Source organism: Aythya fuligula, chromosome 3, assembly GCF_009819795.1.
Source record: "Aythya fuligula isolate bAytFul2 chromosome 3, bAytFul2.pri, whole genome shotgun sequence".
Classification (NCBI taxonomy): Eukaryota; Metazoa; Chordata; class Aves; order Anseriformes; family Anatidae; genus Aythya; species Aythya fuligula.
Genome location: NC_045561.1, coordinates 42,655,799 through 42,681,525, shown reverse-complemented (window position 1 = coordinate 42,681,525; position 25,727 = coordinate 42,655,799). Strand labels below are relative to the sequence as shown.

Genomic DNA, 25,727 nt, shown 5'->3' with positions numbered 1-25,727 from the left:
CTGACCTAGATTGTATAAGAATGACAGGAATATTCTTCGCGTCCTGTTCCTCCCCAACAACTCAAGTATAAATCGCTGCTGCCTGTACCTGAACAAGAAAAGTTGGAGTTAGGGATTCAGTTCCTAGAATCATCTCCTTGTTGCTTGGCTCCACATAGCTTTGTAGCTATGCTACTATCTGCAAGTGGAAACCTGAAGACAGGGAAGGCACCCTGAGTGAGCTCAGAAGGTACCCTGCAACAAATTCAAGGGTACTCACCTGCCAAGGACATAAACCAAATTCCAGAAAGAAGCAGAGATGTGGAAAATAACATCACTGCTCAAATACCCTTCTGTGCCTGCTGAGTATTTATGTGCTTGTCAGCAGGATGTGACTACATGAGATTGTTGTCAGTATGGGGGAGGTTGGGTATACAACTCTGCGCACTCTGCTCTTCCTTCTCCTGCCAAAGCATCTTCTCTTCAGCATCTTGGAACCAGACATAGCTGGATCTGCCCAGAGAAATGTCGGCTGGGAGCAGTTAAGCACGTTTGTGCAGCTGACTTAAGTCCTTCAGGCAATGAGCTCCCTAGCAGAAACAGAGCCATAACTCTAACCTCGTCCTCTGAAGGCAGCATTTGCTCTAAGTGGGCTAGTTACTAAGGGGCTTGTTTGATTTTTGCTCTTGGTGGTATCATAGTTCTTCCAAACCAGTCGACAGCATTAGGCAACAGCTTCTCTTAAAAAAAATAAAGGTGTTTAAACAGGCCAATTAAATTGTAGCTATTCTGTGTTCTCAAGATTAAATGTTGATTCGGCATTGGGAATTTCCAAATTACAAGCCATATGCCTGTGTCTCAGTTTCCCTTTTTTCAAAAAGATCCTTTGTGAGTAAGGATCCTGGTCGCAGCCCAGAACTGCTCTGTTTTGAGGTTCTGTGAGCATAACACAAAGATGATAAGTATTCAGAGGATGGCAGCCATGTACAAGACATGGATCAAGATGGACAGGCAAAGGAACGGTAAGGATATTGAATAGCAAGGTAAATTTCTGATGTCCCATAGTTCTTGGCCAGTTGTTCCTCTGGCAAAGCCAGGCTTTAGGGAGAGTTTGACAGCAGAAAGTGATGAAGCTTTGTGGCTGTTTTTAAATGACCTCATGGTAATGGAGTGCTGTAAGGACTGATTTTCTTCTGAAGAAAGTCAATTGAAGGCTGAACAAATGGGCAGAGGATCTTGAGAGGAGCTTTAAATCATGGCTCCATTGGAGGTGGCAGTTAACCTTTGAGTATGGCAAAGAGGATTAGTAAAATATGGATAGGTTGAACAGGTCTTTGAAAGTGAAGGGAGGGAGCCTGTCTGATATGTTGGAGAAGGAGAGCTATCAGAGAGAAATAGAGAGAAGTGCTATGGCCTGCTGTGATGGCCTAGGAGAAGGGCTTACCAGCAAGCATCATTAGGGCAGGGCTGCCTCATACTGAGGCCAAAAGGAGAAGTGTTGCCAGGCGTCTGTGACCTTGGATGAAAACTTTACGGAGTGGGTGGGTTGGAAAAGCTGTGTATTTTAGAGCTGTTATTCGGAAAGCATGGAAAATGCAGGCGCTGCCTGGCTCAGAGCACCTTGCAGGGACTTGGGTGTAAGGTCTGACACTGAGATTCACAGATCTGCAGCAGGAGGAGAGGGATGGCTGCAAGGACCAGGAGAGGAGATAGCAAGGGGTTATCTTAGGGGAAAGGAGATGCTCTCAAATGTAGCGTAACAAAACCAGAACTGACAGTTGGACAGTCAAGCAGCAGAGATGTCAGATGCTTGCAGAGAATTCAGCTTAGGTGGGAGGAGCTCTGAGGCAAAGAAGCAGAAATTCAAGCTACTGTCGCAGAAGCATTAGGTGAATCTGCGTGTACAAGTGCAGTTCCCTGGGGGACCCTGCTCACAGCTGGATGGTACCCACCAAAAGCCAGAGACAAGGTGGGCTGGGGCAGTTTCTACAGGGTTACAGAGTGAAGAGACAGCAAGAAGACCTATCACGGTTGAAGATGGCTGTGAAGAACAGGAAGGAAAAAAAAAAAAAGCAAAACCCACCAACAATGAAATAGCTGGGAGGGAGTGAAGCAGCTAGATGAGGAGTTCCAAAGACCTCAACTAAACTGGGGATTTAGGAGAAGAAAATGGGGGAGATTTCTGTGAAGAAACCCACAGATATCTTGCATCAAAAGAAGTCAGAATAGGAAGAAAGAAGAGCTTGCAGAGTGAGTCAAAGATGCTGAAGAGGCTGCCAAGAATACGTGTGGGAGTCAATTAAGCTTGAAAGTAGATTTTTATCTAGGAAGAAGAAAAGCAGGAAAGAATGTGGCGTGGGGACAGTAAGCCTGCTCCTGGAAAAGTGGGCATTGCAGACACAGCAGGAGTGGGGAAAGGGAAGGGAGCAAGTGTCACTGCATGGGGATTTGCAGAGAGATGAGTTTGAGATGATGGAGGGAGTATAAACTAATGGATCTGGCAAGGAGCAACACAGATAACTTTTGTCATAAGACAACCATGTCAGTGCCAGAAGCAACAGATTGCCTCCTTTGAAAAAGAGATGGGGATCGGCTGTCCCAGCAGCAGGCACAGCCCATACAGCATCCTGCTTGCAAAGTCCTTTACAGCTGTTGCACATGGTGGTTGGGGAGTGAACACAACACTCGTCTCCCCACCCTTTCTGTAGGAAGCAAGAAGTGCAAGCTCCAAGGTTTGCCATTTCCATTTCTCTGCCTGTCCACACTCCCTCACTTCAGCAAGAGCAAAGAGCAGTTCTGTAGGAGCTTCTGGGAAGCTTTGGTCTTTTGGAGAAATGCAAATGACATAAAATTTTGGGTAGGAGAAAGAAGAGGAGTCTCTGGGACCCAGGGGAAGGCTGGGCTGAGCATGGGCATGAATAAGGGAAGGATGAGGAGATGTTTTCAAAATTCAGATTTGCTTCCTAAATTTTAGACTGACAGGCCTTACTTTGACTTAGAAGGCGGAGGGAGTGCAAAAGGTATAAGCAGGATGCAGTAGAGCTGCTGTGAGGAGAGCTGATGCTGTGCTGCAGAAGAGGGAGCCAAGCTAAGGGCGGAGGGTAAAAAATGTCTTCAAATGATGCTTAGACAGCCTTTGCTTTCTGCTGCTCCTCATCCTACAGGGGGGAGATTACTGCAGCTCAACCACACCATCTGGCAAGTAAGAGGGGCTTTCCAAAGCTGCCGAATTCTTACCAGTGTATCCAACCCCATCCCAAGGGGAACGTTTGGGAAAGAAGAGCAGTGTTTCGAGGAGACCTGGAATGAGAGAGGAATGGGATTTGGCTCCAGTGGGGTATAGTGGGGCAGCTGCAGCTTTAAGAACAAATAGCTTTGTATGCGACACTCCTTGCTTGCATCTGCATTTTGGTGTGTATAATTTGAGCATTTCACAAGAGTGCTTTCAGATGGTCCTGTGAATGTTTTATGAGCCGTTAAGAAGTGGAGTGCGTATAAATGAAAGCGTGCAGCCGCCGCTGCACAGAGAGGGCACAGATGCCTATTTTGGGCTGACAGAGTGATGTTCAGCAAACATCTTGTGTTCAGGAGGCCAGCAGCTGCTCATCAGTGGTGCTTAACTGCTTACCCACCGCATCTCTCCTACAGACAGTGCTCTCTGCTTTAATACAGCGTGGTTCTCATCTTGGCCACTGGATCCATGCAGATGTGCACAAAAGTAACACATGTGCATGCGTGGAAAAGGTCCTTCTGAGGGTATGACAGCCTCTGCCTTGTGGATGCCTCTATCTGAGCCCCGTCTGTGGGGTGATAGTCACTGGAAAACAGTGGGCTCCTTTGGAGATAACCCATCTGACTATTTCAAATGTCTTTAAGAAGGTTTGAGCTATGTCCTACAGGAATGCATCCCCCTTGTGTATTAGGAGGGCAGCCTCCTGGGGCTTGCTGTGATTTGGATGCAGATGTCCAGGTTTGGTCAGCTGAAACCTGCTTTCATCAGCTGAGACCTTTCAACAGCTTCAGAGCATTTGTGCTCTCAGAAGTGACTTGCTAGACAATTCACCCACCGTGCAATCAAGGATGTGGACATAATGCCCAGCTACCTGTGAGCTGGAGGGAAGTAACCGTGCTTTTCTGTAGGTGGTTTTTGTGGTGTAATATCTAATAACTCTGGTGCAGAATTAATGGAGAGAAATGTAGCAAAACAGCTATAAGCAATCGGGAATCATATCTGGATGCAGAATGCAAAAATTGCTTCATTTCCACAGATTTTCATTGCGTTCTCCAGTCTACCTTGTCTTTTTCTATTCCCCTCTCTGGTCTTCTATCTTTCTATCTCCTTGTGTCAAATTTTTCAGCTTCTGAGGCAAGAGAGCCTTCCCTGAAGCTGCTGCCACCAGGAAAAAATGTTTTCTATCTTTTCACCACCTTCTTAAGTGGCAGCAGAAAATATATTTTTTTCCTTCACTTCTCTCCTTTTCTGTGTGTTTTCCTTTGCTGTAACCAAGTATCTTGCAACATATTGTAGGGGATGCTTGGGTGGAAGACATTCAGCCAAACAAGATTAAGCTGATGATGAAGTTTGGAGCGGCATGCCACTAACAATCTCCCCAACTTAACAGAGCCTCAATTCAGAGAGCTATTGAACTATAGCTGATGGTGAGAGGTAGAAGGCACTTGTAGAGCAGCCATCCATAACAGAGTGTGCTTGGCCAGGCTTTGTTTTTTTGTTGGGTGGCAGCACTGAACAAAAGAAATTTTGCATCTTTGTATGGAAGTGATGTGCACAAGGATTGTATTTGCTTGGAGGATTTCAGCAATCATGAACTCTTTGGTTTCTTTTTTTCTCCTCTTTTCTATCCAATTGCAGGTACTACACGAGCCCCTGATTGATGAGGATCCTGTTTTCATTGCCACATGCACAGAGAGGGAGCTGCGCAAGAGGAAAAAGAGGAAATTCAGCCTTTGGGTTCGGCAGTGCTCATCCACTGGTTTTATCTGCCAGGTGGGTTTTACCTCTTCAGGTGTCTTGATTTAGTTCCTAGCAGGCCCCTGAATGTGTTGCAGGAACAATGATAACAGTTGCTTTTGTCCATAGCCTTGCCAGGGGCTACAGTCAGAGTTCAGCAAGTCTTCTTGTGCCTGCAGATACTTGATCCCAAGGAGGGTGACGACAAGTTCCCAGTGCTCTGTTTGCTTGATGATTTAACTGAGGGTGCCTGTGTGTAACACAATCCATCTGGCTGACAGTCCTAAGCTAATTAAATTGAAATGGAGTTAAAGAGTCCGTCTGTTTGTACATCCTAAGTTTATCGAAAGGTCTAGGTACTGTGACTCCTGTCCTTTCTAATGGGCCAGCTTCTTCCTCCAAGTATAATGTTGCGACTGTGATAGCCAGCCCTGTCCAGTAGGATAGGTTAATATGGTATCAAGATGTCCATTTTTCTGGGAGAAACTTAGTAACAGGGTTTCCTTTTACATCTCTTCACACCTCTCTACTTCTCTACCAAAGAAATAAAATCCGATGTGACTTCAAGATGAGATACAAACTTGAGTGGGAGGTGTGTTAAGAGATTTGTATTTAGTGTCGTAAAGCACTAGGGACAACTTTTGAAATTCTCAGATTCCCCAGTTGCTGGTGTATTTTTGAGCACTCTTGAAAATCTGGCCATTTATTTTGGTACCTAAGGGTGAGGGGGCAGATAATTTCTGATCCTTCTTTTTCCCAAGAGCTGCTGTGAAAATATGGTGTCATGAATGCCCCAGAGCAGCAATGCTGAGGTGCTGGTAGCACTGACCACCCAGGCTGAATGCATGTCAGACCTGTGGGGCCTGCAGATTTGCTGTGGTTGAATTCACAGTACAAGTTGACCTGTGAATCGGTACAACTGTTTGAGTAGCTACGTAAGAAAAGAGCCTGTCTAGGAAAAAAAGGTTTGTATTTTCAGCAGTATTATTCACTGTAAGAAGGACATGAGAATCATACATTTTCTGTCCAGATTTTAACAGTTTTGTCCAAAACAAAATAGATTTACCTCATCAAGTGTCTTTGGAAGTTTCCACTCTCCAGGCTTTTGGAAAGTCATTTACTACACAGACACAGTGTCCCTAATCACCAAGGTGAACTCCACCTGTCCCAGACACAGTTTATTGAAGGTGTACAGAGAGCACAAAGTTTGCTGATCTCTACTGCCATGCTCCCCCCAGCCAACCACCACCAGACTAATAAGTCGTCAGAAATGCCAAAGGTTTCAGATGCTGAGCTGTAATTACGTTGCATCTCCCTTCCTGCCCATTGAGACAGTAAATTAATGGAATGTCAGTTGAAGCAGAGTAGATGCCCAGCACCACCCTAATCCTCTTTCTCCCTTAATGAAACAGATACTCACGCTTCACTTGCATCCGGATGACGTCCAGGATCTTCTTAACAGCCTTCTATTTTCATTCTGTGACTTGGCTCTGATTATCTCCATGCTAAAATGATTGTGTGGGAGGGACCTTAGAGAAACATGAAAAAGAATATACAGGAACATGAATATTCATACTAAAATGGAAATACCTAGTCTGGGGATGAGGTGATCTTCAATTAACATATGTTTGAAGAGCTATGTTCAGTTATATGTCACACCTCTGAAGGATTGTGATGAATCCATAGCACTCATTTGATGGTTGTTTGGTTTATTCGCTGGATTAAAAAGAGCTTATTTCTATGTTTAACATATGAAGAGAATTGACCTAAACAAGAAGATAGTCCAATATTTGAGCTCTGACTAGTCTGTCACTTATCTGATGTTAAAAAACTTAGGCACCTACTTGGAAATACATAGAAATTCTGTAATGATGTCTGGATGAATTCTGTCCCTTGTTGTTTTTGCATGATGACATCAGAGACTATTTTATTTGGGATAAAAGATGACACCAAACACTTCATAAATCAAGCAGTTTCAAAAGTCTGAAAAATATATAGCTATAAAAAGGTGAGGCAGCCCCAGCAGAAGAAGGAACTGAACAATGTGTGACTGGTTCTTGAGGATGGAAGCATCCTCAGGAGTTTCATGATACTCTTGGCCTAAAGCAAGGTCCTCTTAACCTAAATAATTAGCCTAATGTTAAAAATCTCCATTTAGGGGCATCAATTTTTCCCAGTGATCTGCTTTTCTTACTGCGAAAAGGGTTGGCTTGTTTTCCTAATGTAAAGTTGGTATCAGTGATTTGAAGCCACATACTAAGCCACTCTGTGAACAGCTATTGGTACACAGCTCACTAGATAGTTGCAAATTTTAGGAGTTACACCTCTTTGACTCCCTAAATTCTTCTGTTTGCTTGTTCTTGTGAATGAAAGTCTCAATTATGTTTTTGTTGTAATGAAACATTTCTCCTTGATAGCCTTTTTTTTTAAGGCAAATAATGTTTGCTTAAACATCCAGCTCAGTAAGTCAATCATGGAAAAGAAGCAGCATTAAAAAATACTGCTTGTGGATATAAGAAGGTGCAGAGGTATATACGTGCATAAAATAAATAGTGTACATACTTTAAACTACTTTTCCAACTGTGTTCTGTCATACGAATAACTTGACTCCACCCTGACAATTAAGTCTTTGTTTTAAGACAGGTGCTCAATTTCAGATTGTATCTCTGCTTCAGAATTTCCAAAGCAAAGCATCATTTTTCAGTGAATAACCTTGTTGTTGAGTATCTTTTTTTCACAGTCAACTGGCCAAGTGGGAACATGCAGGAAGGACAGATCATTCAAACATAGCAAATGCATGTCTATAGCAGCTTGAAACATGAGCAAAACCTTCCAGGGGTTTAGAATGAAAATAAATGTCTTGCTGCAGGAAGGACGACTATGGCAAAGTAGGCAGCAAAACTGCCCTGATCCTGTTGCCTGTTTTACGTGTCCTTGATGCTGGAGATCAAGGTGGCAGCGGCCAGTGTTACAGGACAGGACTTGAGGCCTTCTTATTTCTTTCTCTCAAATTCAGTAAGAACAGCAATCTCAATTTCCAGTACCTCAGGCATCCCGTTCTTCTCCATCTTCTTTGCTTTGCTCCTTTCCATGACAGAAGCCCACCTTCTGCTAGGCTATGAGACTTCATTTGTAAAGCAGAAAAAGCTGATCCGGCTGACACTGTTGAGAAGCCTTAAACCAGCTCTGGGAATGCTCAGTGCTGGGGAGATTGCAGTCACTCCCATTAAAATAAATGACATTAAAATGAAATCAATGGTCAGGCAGTAACTGAAGGCACCCACTTTCTTCAAAGCATGTGGATTGGAAGTGGGAGGACTAGTGAGCTCCTGCCTCTGCCGCACATCTGGTCGGTGGCTGTGGGCATCCCACTCGAGGAATTTTGTCTCTGCATTTGTAGTATGAAGGTGGTAGTGTGTTCCCATCTGTGGCCACACAAAAGGCCAGGCTACATCAATGCTAAATATAGCAGAAGAATTACCTCTTTTGGCTGGCTGGCTATGCTGTGTTTAAATACAGGATTATTTAGGGTTTATAAGGTGCTGGGGGAACCTAGTCTGGAAGGCACTGAATAGTCACAGTCCTGTTAAAGGCAGGATGATTATATTTGTTTCTTTTGAGAATGCTACACTAGGTAGCAATAGCACTTCAGGCTACCTTTTTCAGGATAACTCAGATCCAAGTACAAGCTCAGACAATGAGCTGACCATGCAATACATTTCCCTGTGTACCACTGAGACACTTTTCAAACTAGTATTTTAATACCTTGATTCCAGTTTAAATGGCTGCAGTAGCTTAGAAGTGTTTCCTTTTAAAGTATTTGCTGAGTAAGTATTTAAACCAAAACTGTAGATGTGTCAGGTTGTAATTTTTTTTTCACAGATCGTCTTGAACTCTTGCTTGCAAAAGATGCACCTGTATATGATTGGTAGGTCTCTCTTTCATTTTTGGTACAGCAATAGGGCTCATAAAAAACTGATGAGAGCTCCCAAATATTCAGGTTTAGTTATTTTGTACTGGTAGGACACATAATGTTTTCTCTTTCCTTCTCATGTGTTCTTCATAAGGAACAAATAAGAGTGCTTCCTTGTCATTTTTTTCAGAAGGAGAAGGAAGCATAAACAGCTGCTGCTTTGCACAGGACGCCATAGAGTCGGGCAGGAGGAGGTGTTCCCATAGAGCCTAGGGCCATAGGACCATGGCACAAGGACAACCCAAAAGGCAGTCCCTGGCCCAGCACCATTAATCAACAAAATGGAAGGCAATGTAGATGGTAGAGAGCACTGCAAAGGGATGGTCGGGCAATATTAATCACTATGATAGGCAGTAATGGAATTAGTTCATCAGCCTAATTATTTGCTTAGAAAACTGTGACGTCATGACAGAGGATGAGAAGAGATGACTTTGTGGATGCCTGTATCTTTTCTTGTTCTTTGGGATTAAATTTGTTCTCTGAGGCTATTCTGGGCGATATTTCCCTTCCCCCCCAATTTATGGGTTCTGCACTTGGTTTTATTCACTGGCAGAAAGTTCCAGCAGTAATGCATTTCATTTTCACTAATATCCTTCTGAAGCGTGTGTCTCAGATTTATGAAGTCCTTTAGGTCTTTGTGCAGGGACTGAACTTGAGTTTCCATCTTCCACTGTTCATCCTGAAGAAGGGATGAGTCAGAACAGTTTCAGAAGAAAGAATTGTATTGCTGCAGCTTGAGACTTGCCACATTACTGAATTATTATCAGTTTGTACCATGGTGGTATTTAATGAGTTCAACCCGGATCAGGGTGGCCTGTGCTTGAGAGGGTAAGCAATTCAGGGACTTTTTTTCAAGTCCCTGAAGAGCTGCAGTGAGCTGCCTGAGGTCACTCCACAGACCAGTGGCAGGGTTGGGAATAAACCTCAGCTCTCCTGACTCAAACTGCCGTGCCTCATCTGCTACCTTTTGCTGCTTGTTTCTGCTGCAGCATGTCTTCATTTCTTATTGCATCATTCAACTGCAGCAAAAATAAAAGGAAACAATGCATATATAATACTTTTATAGTAAATGCTGTAGTTCTTTCTTGATGCCAAATAGGGTAAGTAGAGTTAGCTTGAATACTTCATAGCCCTGCTGATTTCACAGAGTAAGAACTTAGGGAAGCTGAGAAGGTGCCCAAAGAGTTTATAATTTCACAACACATCACAGAGGTGCATTCAGTCACTGGTAAGCTGTAATTGTTCTTACCCATTCCCTTTTGTGGTGGATAAACAAGGGTAAATAAGCCTGGAATTAACTCAGTTCCCAAGGCTGGAGTTGTGGGAGAATGGCATTTTTTAATAAAGCTGCTTAGACATGTTGGTGTTACTGGCTGCTTAACTTCTGTTTAGAGATCGGTGTGAGCTGAAGGGTTTCTTTAAACAGTGCCCTGATAATTTCTCTTGTTGCCGAAAAAGTTTCATCTGGAGTGCATAGATATAGCAGCTGCTTTGAACAGGTTCTCAAGGTCAGGCTTTGGCTGGGAGGGGATCCCAGGAAATCTGATCGCCTTCATTTGCCAGTCACTGTTGGCTGGAAAATCCTATTTGCTTTCTTCCTCTGGCTCCCACCAGGCTCTGGCTTTTTAAAGCATGTGGTTCTCTGTTGTCAGCATCTGAGAATCTTAGGTATCAATTAAAAGTCTGTAATCCTCTTGCTCACCAGTATTATGCAGGAAGGTAGTTTTGTAGGTGTGTGGTGGGCCAGCCCTATTAATTTCTGTGGAGTTTAAAAGCTTGCTGTCTTTCTAGATGAATGGGAAAAACAAACATCCAGGTGTGACCAAATGCAAAGGTCCCTCCCAAAGCTGACATGCATTTGCCATCTGTTTTTGGGTGAGAGGGAAGGTTATTGCTCAGTTCCAGCCTGTGCTGCTTGGGGATTTACTGACTACCGGGTCAGTAATGCAAAGAAGCAAAAATGGCCTTGTTTGGCAACAATAGTTGGGTGTCTGGCTCCTCAGGGAAGCGTAGGTGGGAATCAGGATACTGAAAAGGTGTAGGAAGACCTCAGTAGAGAGTGCCAAACTGCAAGGGCCTGTCTCCACCTTCCAGGCCACTTCTTTTTGATGCTGTAAAGAAGAGGGAGCTGTCAGAAGGCTGACACGGTCAAAGCAAAGGGTTATTTGCCTGACATACTGCCTCGGTGTCAAGATATATGTACGCAAGGCCAGGCAAAAGGGCGATTGAGGTAGCTGAGATGAGAGCCAGCCAGTTCTTAAGTATTTGAAAGAACAGGAAAGGCTTTATCATAGAGGTGTTACAGGTGATGAATCTGCTTTAAATGTGGCTGGCCTGGGCAAAGATACAGAGAGGTCTGCATTTGGTGATCCACAGACTGTAGATTGACCATACAGGTAAGATGTTGTGGTGTCCTCAGTGATGAACAAATCACATGGAGGAAGGATGTTGGGGGAAGGAAAACAAAGCTTTAGTTTTAGCCATACTAGGCCTTCGGTGTCAACTCTACCAGCTACTACTTTTTGGTAGATATTTTGCACAATGTAGCCTTCAAAATCTACTCCTGCTTGTTACCACCCCTGCCATTTTTATCTTCTGAATGTCAGCTATTTTATTTGAGAATTGTACCCTCGGGTGCTTTGATTATACATGAATGCGAAATATTTGGGATGTGCTATTCACAAGTGCTTTCAATTTGCTATCTGAGCTATGATTATCAACAGAACAGTCAATGTTTTAGTTTTTAGTGTGTGGTCAAGATGCAAGTACTGTTCCTAAGTGCTCATCTTTTACCCCATTTCTAGCAAGATCTTACAAACCTGCTACATGAATTTTCCACACAGTAAATCACCAGCATAGAGCAAGGAAAGCTCTGTTGGCTTGTGGCATGGAAGTCTACTCTGAGATCTTACTTTCTCTGTTAGTGCTCCTTCTAACAGCCTGCTTCTGTAGCCAAATATTTGTTTTGAGTTTCTGAATGACAGGTGATTGATTTGCCTCTCATCTGTCAGCATGTGGAATCTCCTGCTCAGAAATGTGATGTCTTTTCTGTTTGCCTCTGTGTAGGTAAGTGGTCTTTACCAATACCATGTTGCTCTGGCATTGAGTTATATTGATTGATACCTACTTTTTTATTTGTGATGGGAGAAGGCAGAAGCAGTTGTAGCGGACGTGAAGAGAGCCAGTGACTGTGAAGGTCTTTTATTGTCAGGCTTTAGGGACCAAGAGACTGTTAGGATTCTGCCTGGAAGATGAAGGCAGAAGAGAGGAGAGTTTGAGGGATGAGTTAAGGGTGTGAGAAGAGAGAGCTGGTATTGTGCATGTGGTATTAAGAAATGTTGGATTAGAAGTATCTGGTGCAGTAGGGCTGCCCTAGATAGAAAGATGGCAGAATTTAAAGTGTAGCTCTTCCGATAAGAGCTGAAGGATGACTGGAGAAAGCTCCTTTTCTGTTCCAGCACTGCAAGACAAAGAGCTTCAGCTTGTACTTGTCTCTTAAGAGAAATGATGCTTCATCTATATAAATTATCCCGTTTGGTGTTGTAGATCGAAAGTATCAGTAGCCACTAGAAAAAGCTGCACAGTAAATGTGATCTCTGCAGATATTTGAGAAACATTGCTTTGACTGTCACCCGCAGAAGCAGAGGATGTTGCTGCCAACATCTCCATCTGTTGTCCAGCAGCAGTTGTCCAGCCTGTACTGCTGCTGATGTTTTCCTCTTGGAGCACATGGACGAGGCACAAAGCTCTAACACTGTCACAAGGCAAACCAGCAGCTCTGGTGAAAGGTTTAACAAACATTTTCAGGGGAGCAGCTTCTGACTGTGCCTATGAAGGTCTTGCAGTCAATTTCTGGCAATTCCGTGCTTTGCCTGCAGACTGCTAACTGCTAACTCTGTGATGAATTAGAGTTCTGGGGGCTTGGGGGCTTCAGTGGGGAGGTCTTGGTGATTTGAGGTAGAATGGTATAAGCTGGATGAGGGGACAAGGAGAAGAAAAATAAAGGCCATATGGGATTTTAGGCACTTGCAGGAATATTTGAAGCTATGCCATTGCCAGTTGTCTATGCCCAGCCACGGTTGCACAGCATCCTTAATGCCTTCCAACATTATGCCTTCCAACCCCCATCCTCCCCATAGAGCTGAGCACAACAAAGCTTTGAACGATGCTTCTCCAAAACAAGAAAAATTGTGCCAAGAACAAAGGCTGTGCTTCAATAGGCAAAGGAGTGCCCAATAATTAAAAAAGGGTATATATTGAACATTGGAGAAGGAGGGAATGTTCAGCAGTGGTATAGATGTTGGGGTAAAGGACACTGGGGAGGTGAACAGAGTGAGAAGGAAGGAGAATCACCAGGAGGCCATTACAAGGACCCTTGAGACAGAGGGGAGCACAAAGGGAGGGTGACAGGTGCACAGAGAGATCTGCTAGCAAGATGTACAGAACATGTAGCATCCTGGTGTGAAAACAGTGATAACGCCATGGACAACTAGCTGCTCTTTAGAGTAGCTGCATGCAGACCCAAACCAGCCCATGGTGAGGGACCAGGCGGTGCCCCCACCAGTGCCAGCAGACTGCCTCATCCCCTGGCAGCAGGCTCTGCGGAGAGCACAAAGTCAGCACGAAGTAGCAGAGACTCCTGAGGAGCTTAGACTTACTGTAATACAGGAGGGAAAGTGCAGGACACTTTCTTAGACTTACAGATGCCTGCTTTGTTTTCAGCTTCAACTACTGACTCAAGGTCAAAACTAACCTGTTTGCATCTTTTTTGTCTTCTCTTCTCTTCTTTGTCTATAGATTTTTAAGGGCTTGATGTGTGGTCTCTGTGCTGCCACACTAGTAACCTGATCTTAATTTTCACGCCAATAATCACACACACAATCTTTGCTGTAAATTTGGAACAATCTGCCCTTTGTTTGCATTCCACTGTTAAACTGCTCTCTTGAGTCCTAATTAATAATCTAAATGATTTATCATAATTAGCTAGTCCTAAGTTTAGCATTGGGGAAAGCACAAATTTGACAGCTTTCAAAAGGGAGTGGAGCATTGTCAGAGAGTCTATGAACATTTCTGCCTACGTCCTCAACTGGAAACTATTTTTATTAAAAGGGGATAAAGGGGATTTGTTTGTTTATTTATTTATTAAGTAATGTGTTAAGACTTCCTTTAAGATGAGTGTGTATTTATCCTTGCACCAACTTTCTTCTTCAGCACTACAGTTACTCCAAAATACAGAGCATGTATCATTGCTCGGAGATTTCATACATAACACACTCCTCTGGGGTCTGTTCCATGATAGATGAATAGCTAAGGAATATTATATTAATATCCCTAGAATACCAGTGCTGGGTGATGCACAATCTAAAACGGGGAGAAGCTTTTTAATTTAATTTTGTTTCCTTCTAAGATCATTGATATATCAAAAATTACAGAGAGCACTACTGCAAACATACAAGTACTTTTATTCTCTGAACATTGTAATGAAGTTTCTCTTATGAAGGAGTCTGTTGGTAAGATAAAATGGCATCTACAGGAAAGCAATGCTGTGTATTCTGGATGGCTGATGTCTTAAGCAAATTTAACAAAATGTTGTGGATACATCACTCCAGCAAACAAGGCACAATTCCTTTTCCCTACCCCTGAATACTTAGCAAGTTTAATCTTTTTCTCTGCAGATTTGAGTTTTGTTGCAAATACATGTCTTTCCACTGAAAATTTGCATTTGTGTGTGTGTGTTTAAATCTTTGGAAGTAGCATGGAGTTACAGTGCCATTCGAGTGACTGAATACAGGGCCTGCTTCTTCTCATTTCTCTTTCCAGCAGGTTATTTCTCCTGACTTTTGGAACAAGATGAAGGTCAGATGCCTAGTTGGTTTTGATAGGCGTTCAACTTTGGTGAAAGTTATGCTTGTAAAATACTGTCAGTGAAATAAAATCAAAGGCTTCTGTACAAAGAAAGGGTTATGTGCTTTCTCCTTCTGAATGGCAATGCAGGTCTTTTCTAGAGAGATCACTTGTAGGAAAGCAGGAATAGGTTCCTTCAGTGCTCTTTCAATTGGTGTGACCATGCTTCTTGTCTGTGTTCAGTTACAGTAATGTTACTAAGGATAAATGTTCCTGCCCTCTAATGCATGTCCACCTACAGATGATGGTGGCAGCTGTCTTGCCACGCATAGCGGTGTGAATTGCACGGCAGCAGCACACGTGCTAGAGCTACAGTGGCCTTATAAATGAGCCAGGCATTTATTTCACTATTAAAGCAGCATATTGCAGTGTACCCTGCTTCCTGGTTCAATCTGTTCTGGTGGGTCGTCTCCAAATCCTGATCTAAGTAAAGGATCTTGGAATTAGTGCTGTGCCCGAGCAGTTTCACTTACAGGGGTTCATACACACTTCTGTGCATTGCAGCCTAAATGGTTGCTGCCAGCAGAAATAAATGTGAACAGTACTGCAGGGAAGCTAATGGGCCATTTCCTTCTGGTCATCTCATAGAGGCCTTTTTTGGAACTGAAGTTTCCATGTCTTCTTTTGCTGGCAGCAATAAAGCCAATGCAGATTCAGTACAACATGTAATCTCTGCTATGACTTGAGACGTTTCCTGCCAAGTAAACAGTCTTCAAACTGCACAATGACAGCGGCAAAAACCTCAGGAAGCCCTTGAGCTGAGACAAAGGACCCTGTGCTTATTGGTGGCTATGCCAGCTAACCTGGGGTGGTTTTAAAGCAACAGCCCCTTGAAACGGTCTTTGGATATTAGCAGTTTATAAAGAGTATCTGCTGTCTTGATCCTCAGCTTGTCTCCAGATGAGAAGGTATGTTAGCAATTGCATCTGCTCCCTCTGGATTCATTATAATTTTCTGACTTTTCTTCCTGTTTCTCGTTTAAGATTTATGTCCATCTCAAAGAAGGGAGTGGTGCTGACGGGCTGGATGCTTTGAAGAACAAACCGCAGCTGCACAGTATGGTGGCCAAAAGCCTTTGTCAGAATGCCTCTGGGAAGAACTACATCATCTTCACTGGCCCAAGCATTACCAGCCTCAATCTCTTTGAAGAATTTGAGAAGCAAGGTGTGTATGTGGTGACTCACTGGGTTTTAATGACCACAGACCTAGAGACCTCCTGCCATTGAATTCAATAAACTTCCCAAAGGCTTCAGTGAGATTTTAAATATCGCTGTACAAATAAATTGGTCATCTCTAGGAAGAGATCTCATTCATGGAAAGGTACTATGCAGAGGACTTTCTAAGTTGAGTCTATGCTCTTTAAATCTTCCAAGTTAAAAATGAGAACATAAAAACATTTTTAATAAGGGTATTCAAAACCCTTACTTCTGTTCTTTGCCTTAGAAATGTGAGGTCTAATCTTCTGCATGACCTGGGGGACTGTTCAAGGCATGCCCTAGCTGCCTGTCATATTTCTGTTCCCACTGTAAAAGACTAAGGCTGGGATGAATCCTGAAAGGTGTGCCTTTGAAGTCCTTGCTGTTTGGATATCCGTTAGATGTGACTTCTCTACATGACAGTTTTATGCCATTGCAAAAGCCCTAGCATGGTTCAGCTTTTTGCTGGTACAAATATGCCTTGGTAGGAAACTTTTTAGTTTGAAAGCATAATAAACTCTACATTGACCAAAGCATATTTGCCAGCAGAATGCCCATCGTTGTGTCAGTGTGGCTCTATCAGCCAGTATGCTGGTGCAGAGAGCAACCCCAGGACATCCTTTCTGTCAAATGCCCCTTCACCTTATGTGAAGTAGCCCCATACTACCTTATTTGAGAAATACTGAGGACTTCCCTTGGCTTACAGGCTCTTATACTCTGATAATCAGTTAAAAGTTATCTCAGTGTAATTTTCAGCTAGTTCTTCAGTCAGCACAGCCTTTCAGGGTCAGCGTAGTGCATTCAGTAGATCCTTTGCTGCACTAAGACTTGAGGTTGCCATTATGCATCACACAGAAGGAGGCCACAGGGCTGTTTCCCTTTTCAGCATACCACTGACAACCGAGTTTTGCCTTTGACATGTTTTCCATTGCTGAAAATTAAACCCACCTCTGGCATTATATTAGTGAAATGTGGTCCAAGGCAGAGAGAATGACTTGGAATTGAGACAATAGTTTGATTCTTATCTCAAACAAGAACACCAGTCAGCTGATAACAGTGCTGTAGCTGAGCCCCTCATTCCTGCACTTCAGACTGCTCTGGCACCGACAGCTGTCTGCTGAGCTCTGTGCAGGACTTAATTCCTAATTTTTTTTAGGTAAACTGGAAGCTCACAGAGTGCAGAGGAATACTACCATATTATCACAAAACAGGTCATGGTTTTCCCAAATGCTGCAAACAGACAGATGGGGAAAAGTCAAGCACATTTATGGGATGCTGGATGGTTTCTCTTCTGTTCTATAGTCAATAACCATTTTTATTATTAGTTGATTATAACAATTACATTTTTAAGACTACCAAACCTAAAATGGAGTTGACTGGTCAAAAAAACTAGAGAATACCCCATATACTCCTTATATTTGAGATGTGTCAGGTTTAAACTTAAAGACTGGCAGACAAAAATTGACTTCTGAGTCACACCATTTGTGCTTAGCTGTGGGAGGACAGAGACAATGCAGCATGACCCAGATGGTCCACAGCCCCTGTGGAAAAGGTGCATGGGTACTAAACCCATTTAGTACTTACAGATAATTCAAATTGTTTACAGGGGTAAATTATTCATGGTCTTTACACTGAACAGATCATTCAAATTAACAATTTCTAGCAGGTATCAAATTTAATAATGACTTCTTACCACATGCAGTTTTGACTTACTGTCTGATCTAATATGCTAATGCTATATTGATTTCAGTTTGGTTCATGGGTTGTTATATGGCTTCCTGAGACATTTTACAATATTTGACAGCTGCTTCCAAAATTAAATTTATGATCCAGTACACACCATCGCTTTCCTAGGGGTGAAACTATGAGGTGGGGGAGGCAGACACTAAGCAGATTTACTGTCTTTGCAAAATAAGTTAGAACTCCCTTATAAAGAAGATCATGGTGAGAACACGGTAGTCTGTATGTTTAATAAGGACAGGGGATTGTCTGTGTTTGCCATGGGGTACTCTGGGCTCAGTCACAGGTTCGGTGGGGGTGTTGAACTGGAAGGACTATGACACATTGGAAGAGAACAGACACCAGAAATGTCAAGTAGTGGTAGAGTCAGTAAGAGCTCTGGAGGAGATGGTGTGTGCTGACTGCACTGCAGAGCAGGTAACGTGTTGCCAGCACCTGCTGGGATCCTGCTGCACTGGCTGTACATTTGGGGAGAGGCAGGCAGAGAAGCCTGGACTCTGCAGAGAGATCTCTCCTAGTGTATCACACGGCCACCTTCAGCAGTGACCTTAATGCTTTTGTGGTATGTGGCTTGGCCGACTACACCTGAGCAGGGCCACACCGCGATGAAGTGTCATGAGAGCCTTTTGATGAGTACAGCATCTGTGCTGAGGTGTTCATGACAGTTAAGATCCATTCCTAAACTGTCAAATTTACTTTTCTTGTTCAAGAAAAAATAGTTTCTGGGTTAGGATCAGTAGCAGAAAGAGAGAGATGCCAGTGAGAGCTCTAAACAGAAAAAAAATGGGGTTCATCTTAACAATTCCTTTACATTATTCTTTTGAGGGGAGGGTGGTGGTGGTGGTAACTTGACAGAGAGATAGGGGAAGATTTCAATAGGATAATGCTGAGAAACTATAAACTTTTTGGTACCTAAATTGACATTTAAGGGAACCAAAGGGAATTCTGGAAAATCTAGAGACGCCCACCAAAAAATATATTATTTCCTCTCAAAATCTTGGTAAAAAGCACCTGGGGCTCTTGGTTGCCAGTGAGCTAAACGTGATTCAGCAGCGTGCCCTGGATGCAAGGATGGTCAGCACTATCATGAGCCGTGCAGGAGTGTAGCCTGTAGGTAAGTGAACCATATCAGGGGCTGGACCAGATGTTCTGTACCGAGGAGGGAACTGAACTAGTTCAGCCCAGAGAAGAAAAGGCTTCAGGAGGACTCAACAGCAGCCTTCCTGTACCCAGAGGAGAGGGCATTAAGAGGATGAAGCCAGCTCTTCAGTAGTGCTTTGTGGATGGATGAGAGACAACAGACCTAAGTTGGAACAAAAGAAGTAGTTCAGACTGAACTCAAGGATTTTCTGAGGACAGCAGAGCAGGCTGCACAGGGAGGTTGTGCAGTCTCTGTTCCTGGAAGTTTGCAAGCCTAGACAAGATAAAGCAGGCCTGAGCAGCCCTGTCTGTCCTCAGAGCTGACCCTTCTTTGGACTGGAGATATCTCCTGAGTTGCCTTCCCACCTGAATGAGTCAATCATCCATAGGATCCTGTGATCCTATGAAGACTTTTGTGGACCTGCAACTACCGTTTGCTTTTCCTAAGCCACACATGCATTACTGCAAAAAAACACGGTGTTCTTGTCTGACAGCCTGCCGTGTAGCACCTTCACTGTGCCACGGTAGAGAATATGTGTCTAGTAATATAAAGGGATATCAGTGAACATAATTCTAAGGCTTTTGAAGATACCAAGAGATGAGAAGGCTTCAGAAAAATAAGCCCGGGCACTTTGATCTTTTTCAAAATCAAAAACCTGAATAGAGCTCTTTTTCAGGGGACATACAAAACATTTCTTTTTCTGGCCTCTGAATAGAACTGGAAACCTGCACCGAAATGCCCCAAATTCTCTTTTCTTTGAGACAGCTGTCATTGTTATTTGCTGTGACAGTCATTCATAGTGCACATTCCTTTCGCCCCTCTAAGCAAGCGTTGTTGCCTGCAGAGGACAGCACCTCCCAAAGCCCCATGTCCCGTGCTTCCCTTAATGTTATGACCCCTGAAAGTCCCTGTTGCACTTTCTGAACCAGCAGGAGCAGCTGCCTCTGTCCTGCAGAGCAGCTGGGCTTGGCAGAAGCTGCAGGACTTGCCAGCCTGTGTGGCCATGGCACCTGCAGGAGCTTTGCAGAATCCTGCAGCTCCAGCACAGGGACTAAAGCAAGTTCTCATCTCTTTCCCGCAACAGGCCCCCCACTTGTGCTGATTCTGACATAACCCAATGTTGCATTCAGGATATATTATTGAAGAATGTGTACTCAGAGGAACTGAACTGGGCTGACGCCTGTTTCTCCACATCTTTATTGGTACCCTTTACAAAGGCAGTCAGGCACAAGCTCTGCAGAGCCTGAAGACTCAGGAATGAACCTGAGCGACCATGCCATACTTCCTCTTCTTGCTTTAGTCACTGCCCAAGCTAACTTATATTTTTGCTTTTATATGCAGTTATAGTTTACGATCAGAGGAGGAGAACCTGTCTCCACTGACTCGTATGTATGCGGCAAACACCTGTTGTGATTCAGATTTAATTAAATGCAAAAACTTCATTGAGCCAGATGGGCTTAGTTTTTATTACTTCTATTGCTATAGTAACTGCGTGGTTTTTAAAATCTCTATAGATTAAGGGTGTCATCCATGATAGGAGACCCTAGTAAATCTGCAGAAGTGTTGCATCTTTCTGGGCTGTGTAGCAAGGAGGTTACACTGCGTGCTCCTGAGTGAGGAAATGGTTCCCATCATTCTGTATGAGGACTGAAACATCTGCTGGAAGCTTTCTGCAGGCTTACTGCCTGCAGTAAAGGGAAGGCTACAATTATTATTTTGGTATTGCAGAGATGGCTGTTGCTATTTTGAAACTGTAGCACATTAATGTGGTTATTAGCTTAGTTTTGGACCATTGCAGTCTTATGGAGAGAGTTAGTATCACCCTTCAGTGAGTCATAAACCTTAGGCAGCTAAGGAAACTTCTCAGGATTGTGTTATCAGAGCAGGAAAATCTTACTATTGGCTAGAAGAAAGCTTTTTAAAAGTTTGGTATGTTAATGCCAAGTTTGCAGGAATGTGACTGCCAGTGTTTGTATACCTCATAGCAAGAGAAGATTTTTTTTAAAAAAAGCCTTTGATTGGGGGTGCAGTTCCTGCTGTATTGATTCTATGCCTGTTGCTATCAGACATTTCTTGTTGTCTTTTGTGGCGGGAACTTATGGATTTTCAGGGATTGATTCATTCCTTAGAAATAACCAGTTGAGTGCCTTCCTCTCTCAGAATAAAGTAGCACCACCACTGTGATGGTTGACCTTCTCCTGACATGAGCATCTCAAATTTCTGATGAGAAAGTCTCAGTTCCTCATAGACATGCCCACAAAAACTGAACTGATCCATGAGTATTAGCAATTATTACATTAGTATTTCTGTCATACCTATGAGCCTTAGCCATTGAGGATATGCTCAGTTCACCAAGCACTAAAAGAATGAAGGGCAAAGGCTGCACCCGCCCTCAAGAACTTGTGTCATTCCAGAAAGACAGAGGCAGAAGAGCCACGTAAATGGAAGCATCATAGGTAACATGCTCTGAGGAAGCCAGAAACTGTAATCTGACTTAACATTTCCTCTTTAAAGATATGCAATTATCCAGTGTGAAAATTAAGCATGATGAAAAATTTGATCAAACAATCTTAGCTGACAGATTAGCTTTAAACTACCACAGGCCATAGCTTCCATGTGGATGATGTGCACAGATGTCAGCTGCCCATGTCCATCTATTTTCTCCACGCAGGTAGGTTGAAGCAAAACCAAGGGAGAATGGGGAAATTTCCATCCAAGATTTCCTTGAATTTAATTAACTTGTTCAAGAAGTTACCCTTCTCCTGAAATAATGGAAGTAGACCATTATTATTTAATGGCCTGATGACAAGTTCAGGCACTTTTATTATTAATGTAGTAGCAAAATCTCACTTGTCCCCACCTGGCTGCATTGAGATGTGATTTGCAGAGTTAGATTTAATTCATTGCTTCTTTCACCTATGAAAAGGCCAAGAAGCTGTGAGCAGCAGAATGTGCTGCCTGGTGTCCTGTGTGCGGAGCCTCCAGTGCCTGCAGAACAGGATCAGTGCTCACTCAGCCAGGCCACTGTTTGCTGGAGCAAGAGGAAGCTTATTTTAATGTGGGTTTAGCTCTAACAATCCTACTCTGTTATTAACTGGCAATAAATTAAATTTATCTTCCCCAAGCCAAGTCTGTTTTGCCTGTAACAGTGAGTAATCTCCCTGTGCTCATCACAACCCACAAGCATTCCTTTGTGTTTTCTCCCCCTCTCCTGCTGAGGAAGGGAATGAGAGAGTGGCTGGGTGGGCACCCAGCGACCACCCAGGGTAAACCTACCGGGACTTTTTTATCTCCTTTCCCTAAAATCTGTTTTCATGGGACTTTGTATTTCCATCCTCTCCATCCTTTGGAATATGCTTTTTTTATTATTTATTTATTTAATTAAACCCATGTTTTAGTAGTTCTTAATTGCTTAACAAGTATTTCCCTTACAAACCAGATTATGCAGGTGCAAGGAATGCCAAGATGAAGAACAAGAAGTGGATGGCACAGTGAAGCAGTAGATTAAACGAGTTTGTCAGCTGTGTATATTATTAAAAGCATAATGGGAGTTATGTAGGAGAATTTATTTCAGTTAACGGCAAAGATGTTATAGCTTTCCCTCCATTCCTGCTCCCTCCACAATTTATTCTCTTAGTTAAACATCAAAGACTCTCTTGGATCATAAATTCTGATTTGTTCTGTAATGCATATCACGGCTTATATTTCTAAGTCCAATTTAAAACATGTTGTGAAGAATATTACACAGATTATAGATGTCATTATCGGGAAGACACCCTGCATTCTTCTCCTTGTCACTGCATTGTGTCAGTGCAGGAGATGTCAACACATTTCCTTTTGAGGGCAGGTTTTCCGCCCTTGTCTCAGTTTCCAGAGCCATTCAGGTAGGACACAAATGTTAGGTATGTTAAATAACACATTAAATGTTACTGCAGGAGAAGGCCAGTTGGCTGAAGTGTTTGTTCAACTAGAACATTGTGGACAAGCTATTTGTCTAGTTAGGTCAGCCAGACTTGCTCCACTGCTCTTGATTTCTGGGTCTATGCAAAGGTTTGCTGATAGGAAATGTTGGTTTTTTTTCCACATGCAGCGATTTACTGCTGTGGGTTGCTGAGCACCAGGAAGAGTGACTGCACAGGCCTACCTCCATCCATGCTGAACAACCCCAACACTCCCCCGTCCAGAGGACAGTACAGAATAAGGATGAAGGGGAACATGTCCTTGATCTGCTGGTACAATAAAGGGCACTTCCGTTTCCTGACTAACGCCTACTCACCGGTTCAACAAGGTAAGCAGTGTTGGTATTGCTCATCTGGGAAGTGCACGTGCTTTAAGTGGCAAGGTAAGATGAGTCACACAGTTTGGTAATAAGCCTGAACAAAGAGCTTGATCACAATATCCTACATAAATGGTTGCACTGGTGACGACTTGCCTTTTGTGTCTTCTTACAGCTACGGTTGTTTCCCATAAAAAGTTTAAAGCCTATTGCTAATGTGGCCTCTTTTGCCTGAGCTGGTAGAGGCTGCATCCTTTAGGTATAAAGATGATATCTCTGCTGATAGTCAGAGGAGGGAAGAAGGGTGTTATTTTTGTATAACACTTACACTAGCCATGTTTGCAAAGCATCTCGTAGGATTGTTGCTACAGAAAAATTAATAAATGTCATGATGTACTTAGAACTCTGAGCAGATCCGACAATTAATTTATCTTATCCAGTAAAAAAAACTAGTCACAAACAAATGTCTTTTTGCCAGAAGTAAATATGATTAAGGCTTCCTGTTATATGTTAAATTGATTTTAGCAGTTGATGAAAAGAAACCGAAACAGATAACTTGGATAGTTCAAATGAAGGTTCAAAGACCTTCTTAATGCCTGAAATCTTTCCCTTTACAAAAATACACAAATGTTTTTAAGAAGGTTTGGAAACGTCTGTAAGATGTAATATGATGAGCGAACTCTTTGAAACTCAATTTCAATGAAAATGTTGCTTCAGTTTCTCCTAATTTTTGTTATTCAGAACTATGCTGAGACAGACAAGAATAACCTAAACCTTTGATTGTAAAGCCACCAAGTCACAGACATCACGTACGCTCATGTTCTGAGCCCTGAGTGACTCTCACATATGTATTTAGACTGCAGAAGGCATAAATTGCTGTACAATAAGCTGGGAAGCTGACAACGTCCCTGCTCGTGTGTGCTGCTCATAACCCAGGTGAACCCTAGGCAGGTGAAGGTGTACAAGTACAGTGCACCTTGTGCACTGGGGTGAAGAACTGAGTTTGAACCTTGGTCACCCATCCATGCCCTTGCATTTCCAACACCTTGCCACAAGGCTTGTTTCCTTGGCAAAGTGGGGCTGATCCTGAGAGTTTCTGCTGGGCTCCTCGCCTCCCTCTGTACTGCACAGTGAGGGCTTAGTGACATGTACGGGCTGGTGTCTGAATGCTGATGCTGAAAACAAGTACACAAAGGAAAAATGAAGCTGCAGTGCTGCTGCTGAAACCAGTCACTGGAGCAGTGCCCAGCCACGTGAGCAGTCAGTCAGGGTTTGTGCTGCTTCTTGTCTGCACTTTGCCAAGTGCTCTAGATGGACGAGATATCACTAAATGTCACCTGGTTGATATGTGCTAGTATGGATCCTGCAGTTTCATAAATGTATAAATCCATAAATGCTACGAAAAAGAGAGTTAGAAAACTGTTCTGTTTGTGAGCATCCGTGTTAACTGCCCCTTTCAAAGAGACTCTGAGCTAGCGGTGGCCCTCAGCACAGCACAGAGCAGTGTGAATGGTTGTGCCTGTGAATGACCTTGGGCAGGTTTTTAGCATGGACAGGACTGTAGGTTGCATATGTGTGGTGGTTTAAGGTCCACTGATTAGGACCTGTGCGTGTGGTGGGCAGGACCTGCATAATACCTTGCTCACCGAATGCTTGTGGGGACAGACAAGATAGTTCAGGGTGAATCAGAGTAGAAAACTTGAGGCTGGCTTTTCAGAGCCATGCCAGGGGGAAGAGAGTCTCGAGTGAAGATCTGAGAACAGATGGAGGCTCAGTGGGAAGATAGGAGACCAGATTGCCTGCCTCTAATTTGGCATCTCTGAAGTCAGTGCAGCAATGCTGGTTTAAACCAACTTGAAGCTTGATCACCAAAGACTCCTCAAAGTGATGTAAACAAGGAGAAGGAAGAGTAAGAGGAAGAATTTGTGCTCCTTGAAGCAAGCCTGTCGCACAGGCCGGCTGGGCAGGTGTGTTAAATGGGAGAGGAGGTAGGGAAAAATGGAAATTTTTCCAGTCTCTGTCTGACTGCCCATACAGGGCAGTCAGACAGAGACTGGAGCCAGTGGGATCACTTGCCAATAAATCGTGTGTTTCCATGTTGAGCATACACGTTGATGGGGGTGGAGGAGGCCATGAAAAGAAAACATAAAAACACAGAAGATGAGATGTTCAAAGCAAGACCTAGGATAGATGTAGCTAATAGTGAACTATTTATTGCAATCGAAAGGAAGGTAGAGAAGAAGGTAAATCTTAAAAGTACTTAGAGTACAAATCCCACCCAAGCCAGAGGCACCAGGAGGGCAGTACGCTTGTCAGAGGTGATCTATGAATACTATTCTTAGACACCGCACATTATTTATTATAGATGTTTTGAACCGGTGTGTCATAATACATCACCTCAGATGCTAAAGGATGAGTCTTATTTCTTTGGTCTTGCAAAAAAGTCCTGCTTACGCTGCTAACAAGTATGAATTTTCTGCCTAGAACAAAATTCAGCAGGATTTTTAATTTCCCTTAAGCTTTAGCTTGAGTTGAATTTTTCCCTTTTG

General features: G+C 43.2%; 1 protein-coding gene across 1 annotated transcript in view; it reads left to right on the top strand.

Moving 5' to 3' along the window:
- Positions 1-25,727, top strand: part of PGBD5 (piggyBac transposable element derived 5) — a 69,201-nt gene that overhangs the window by 31,098 nt on the left and 12,376 nt on the right. The window contains exons 3-5 of the mRNA XM_032183594.1: positions 4,850-4,984; positions 15,809-15,989; positions 22,993-23,190. Of these exons, the coding sequence (XP_032039485.1) occupies positions 4,850-4,984; positions 15,809-15,989; positions 22,993-23,190 (514 nt within the window). The remainder of the gene's footprint in view (positions 1-4,849; positions 4,985-15,808; positions 15,990-22,992; positions 23,191-25,727) is intronic.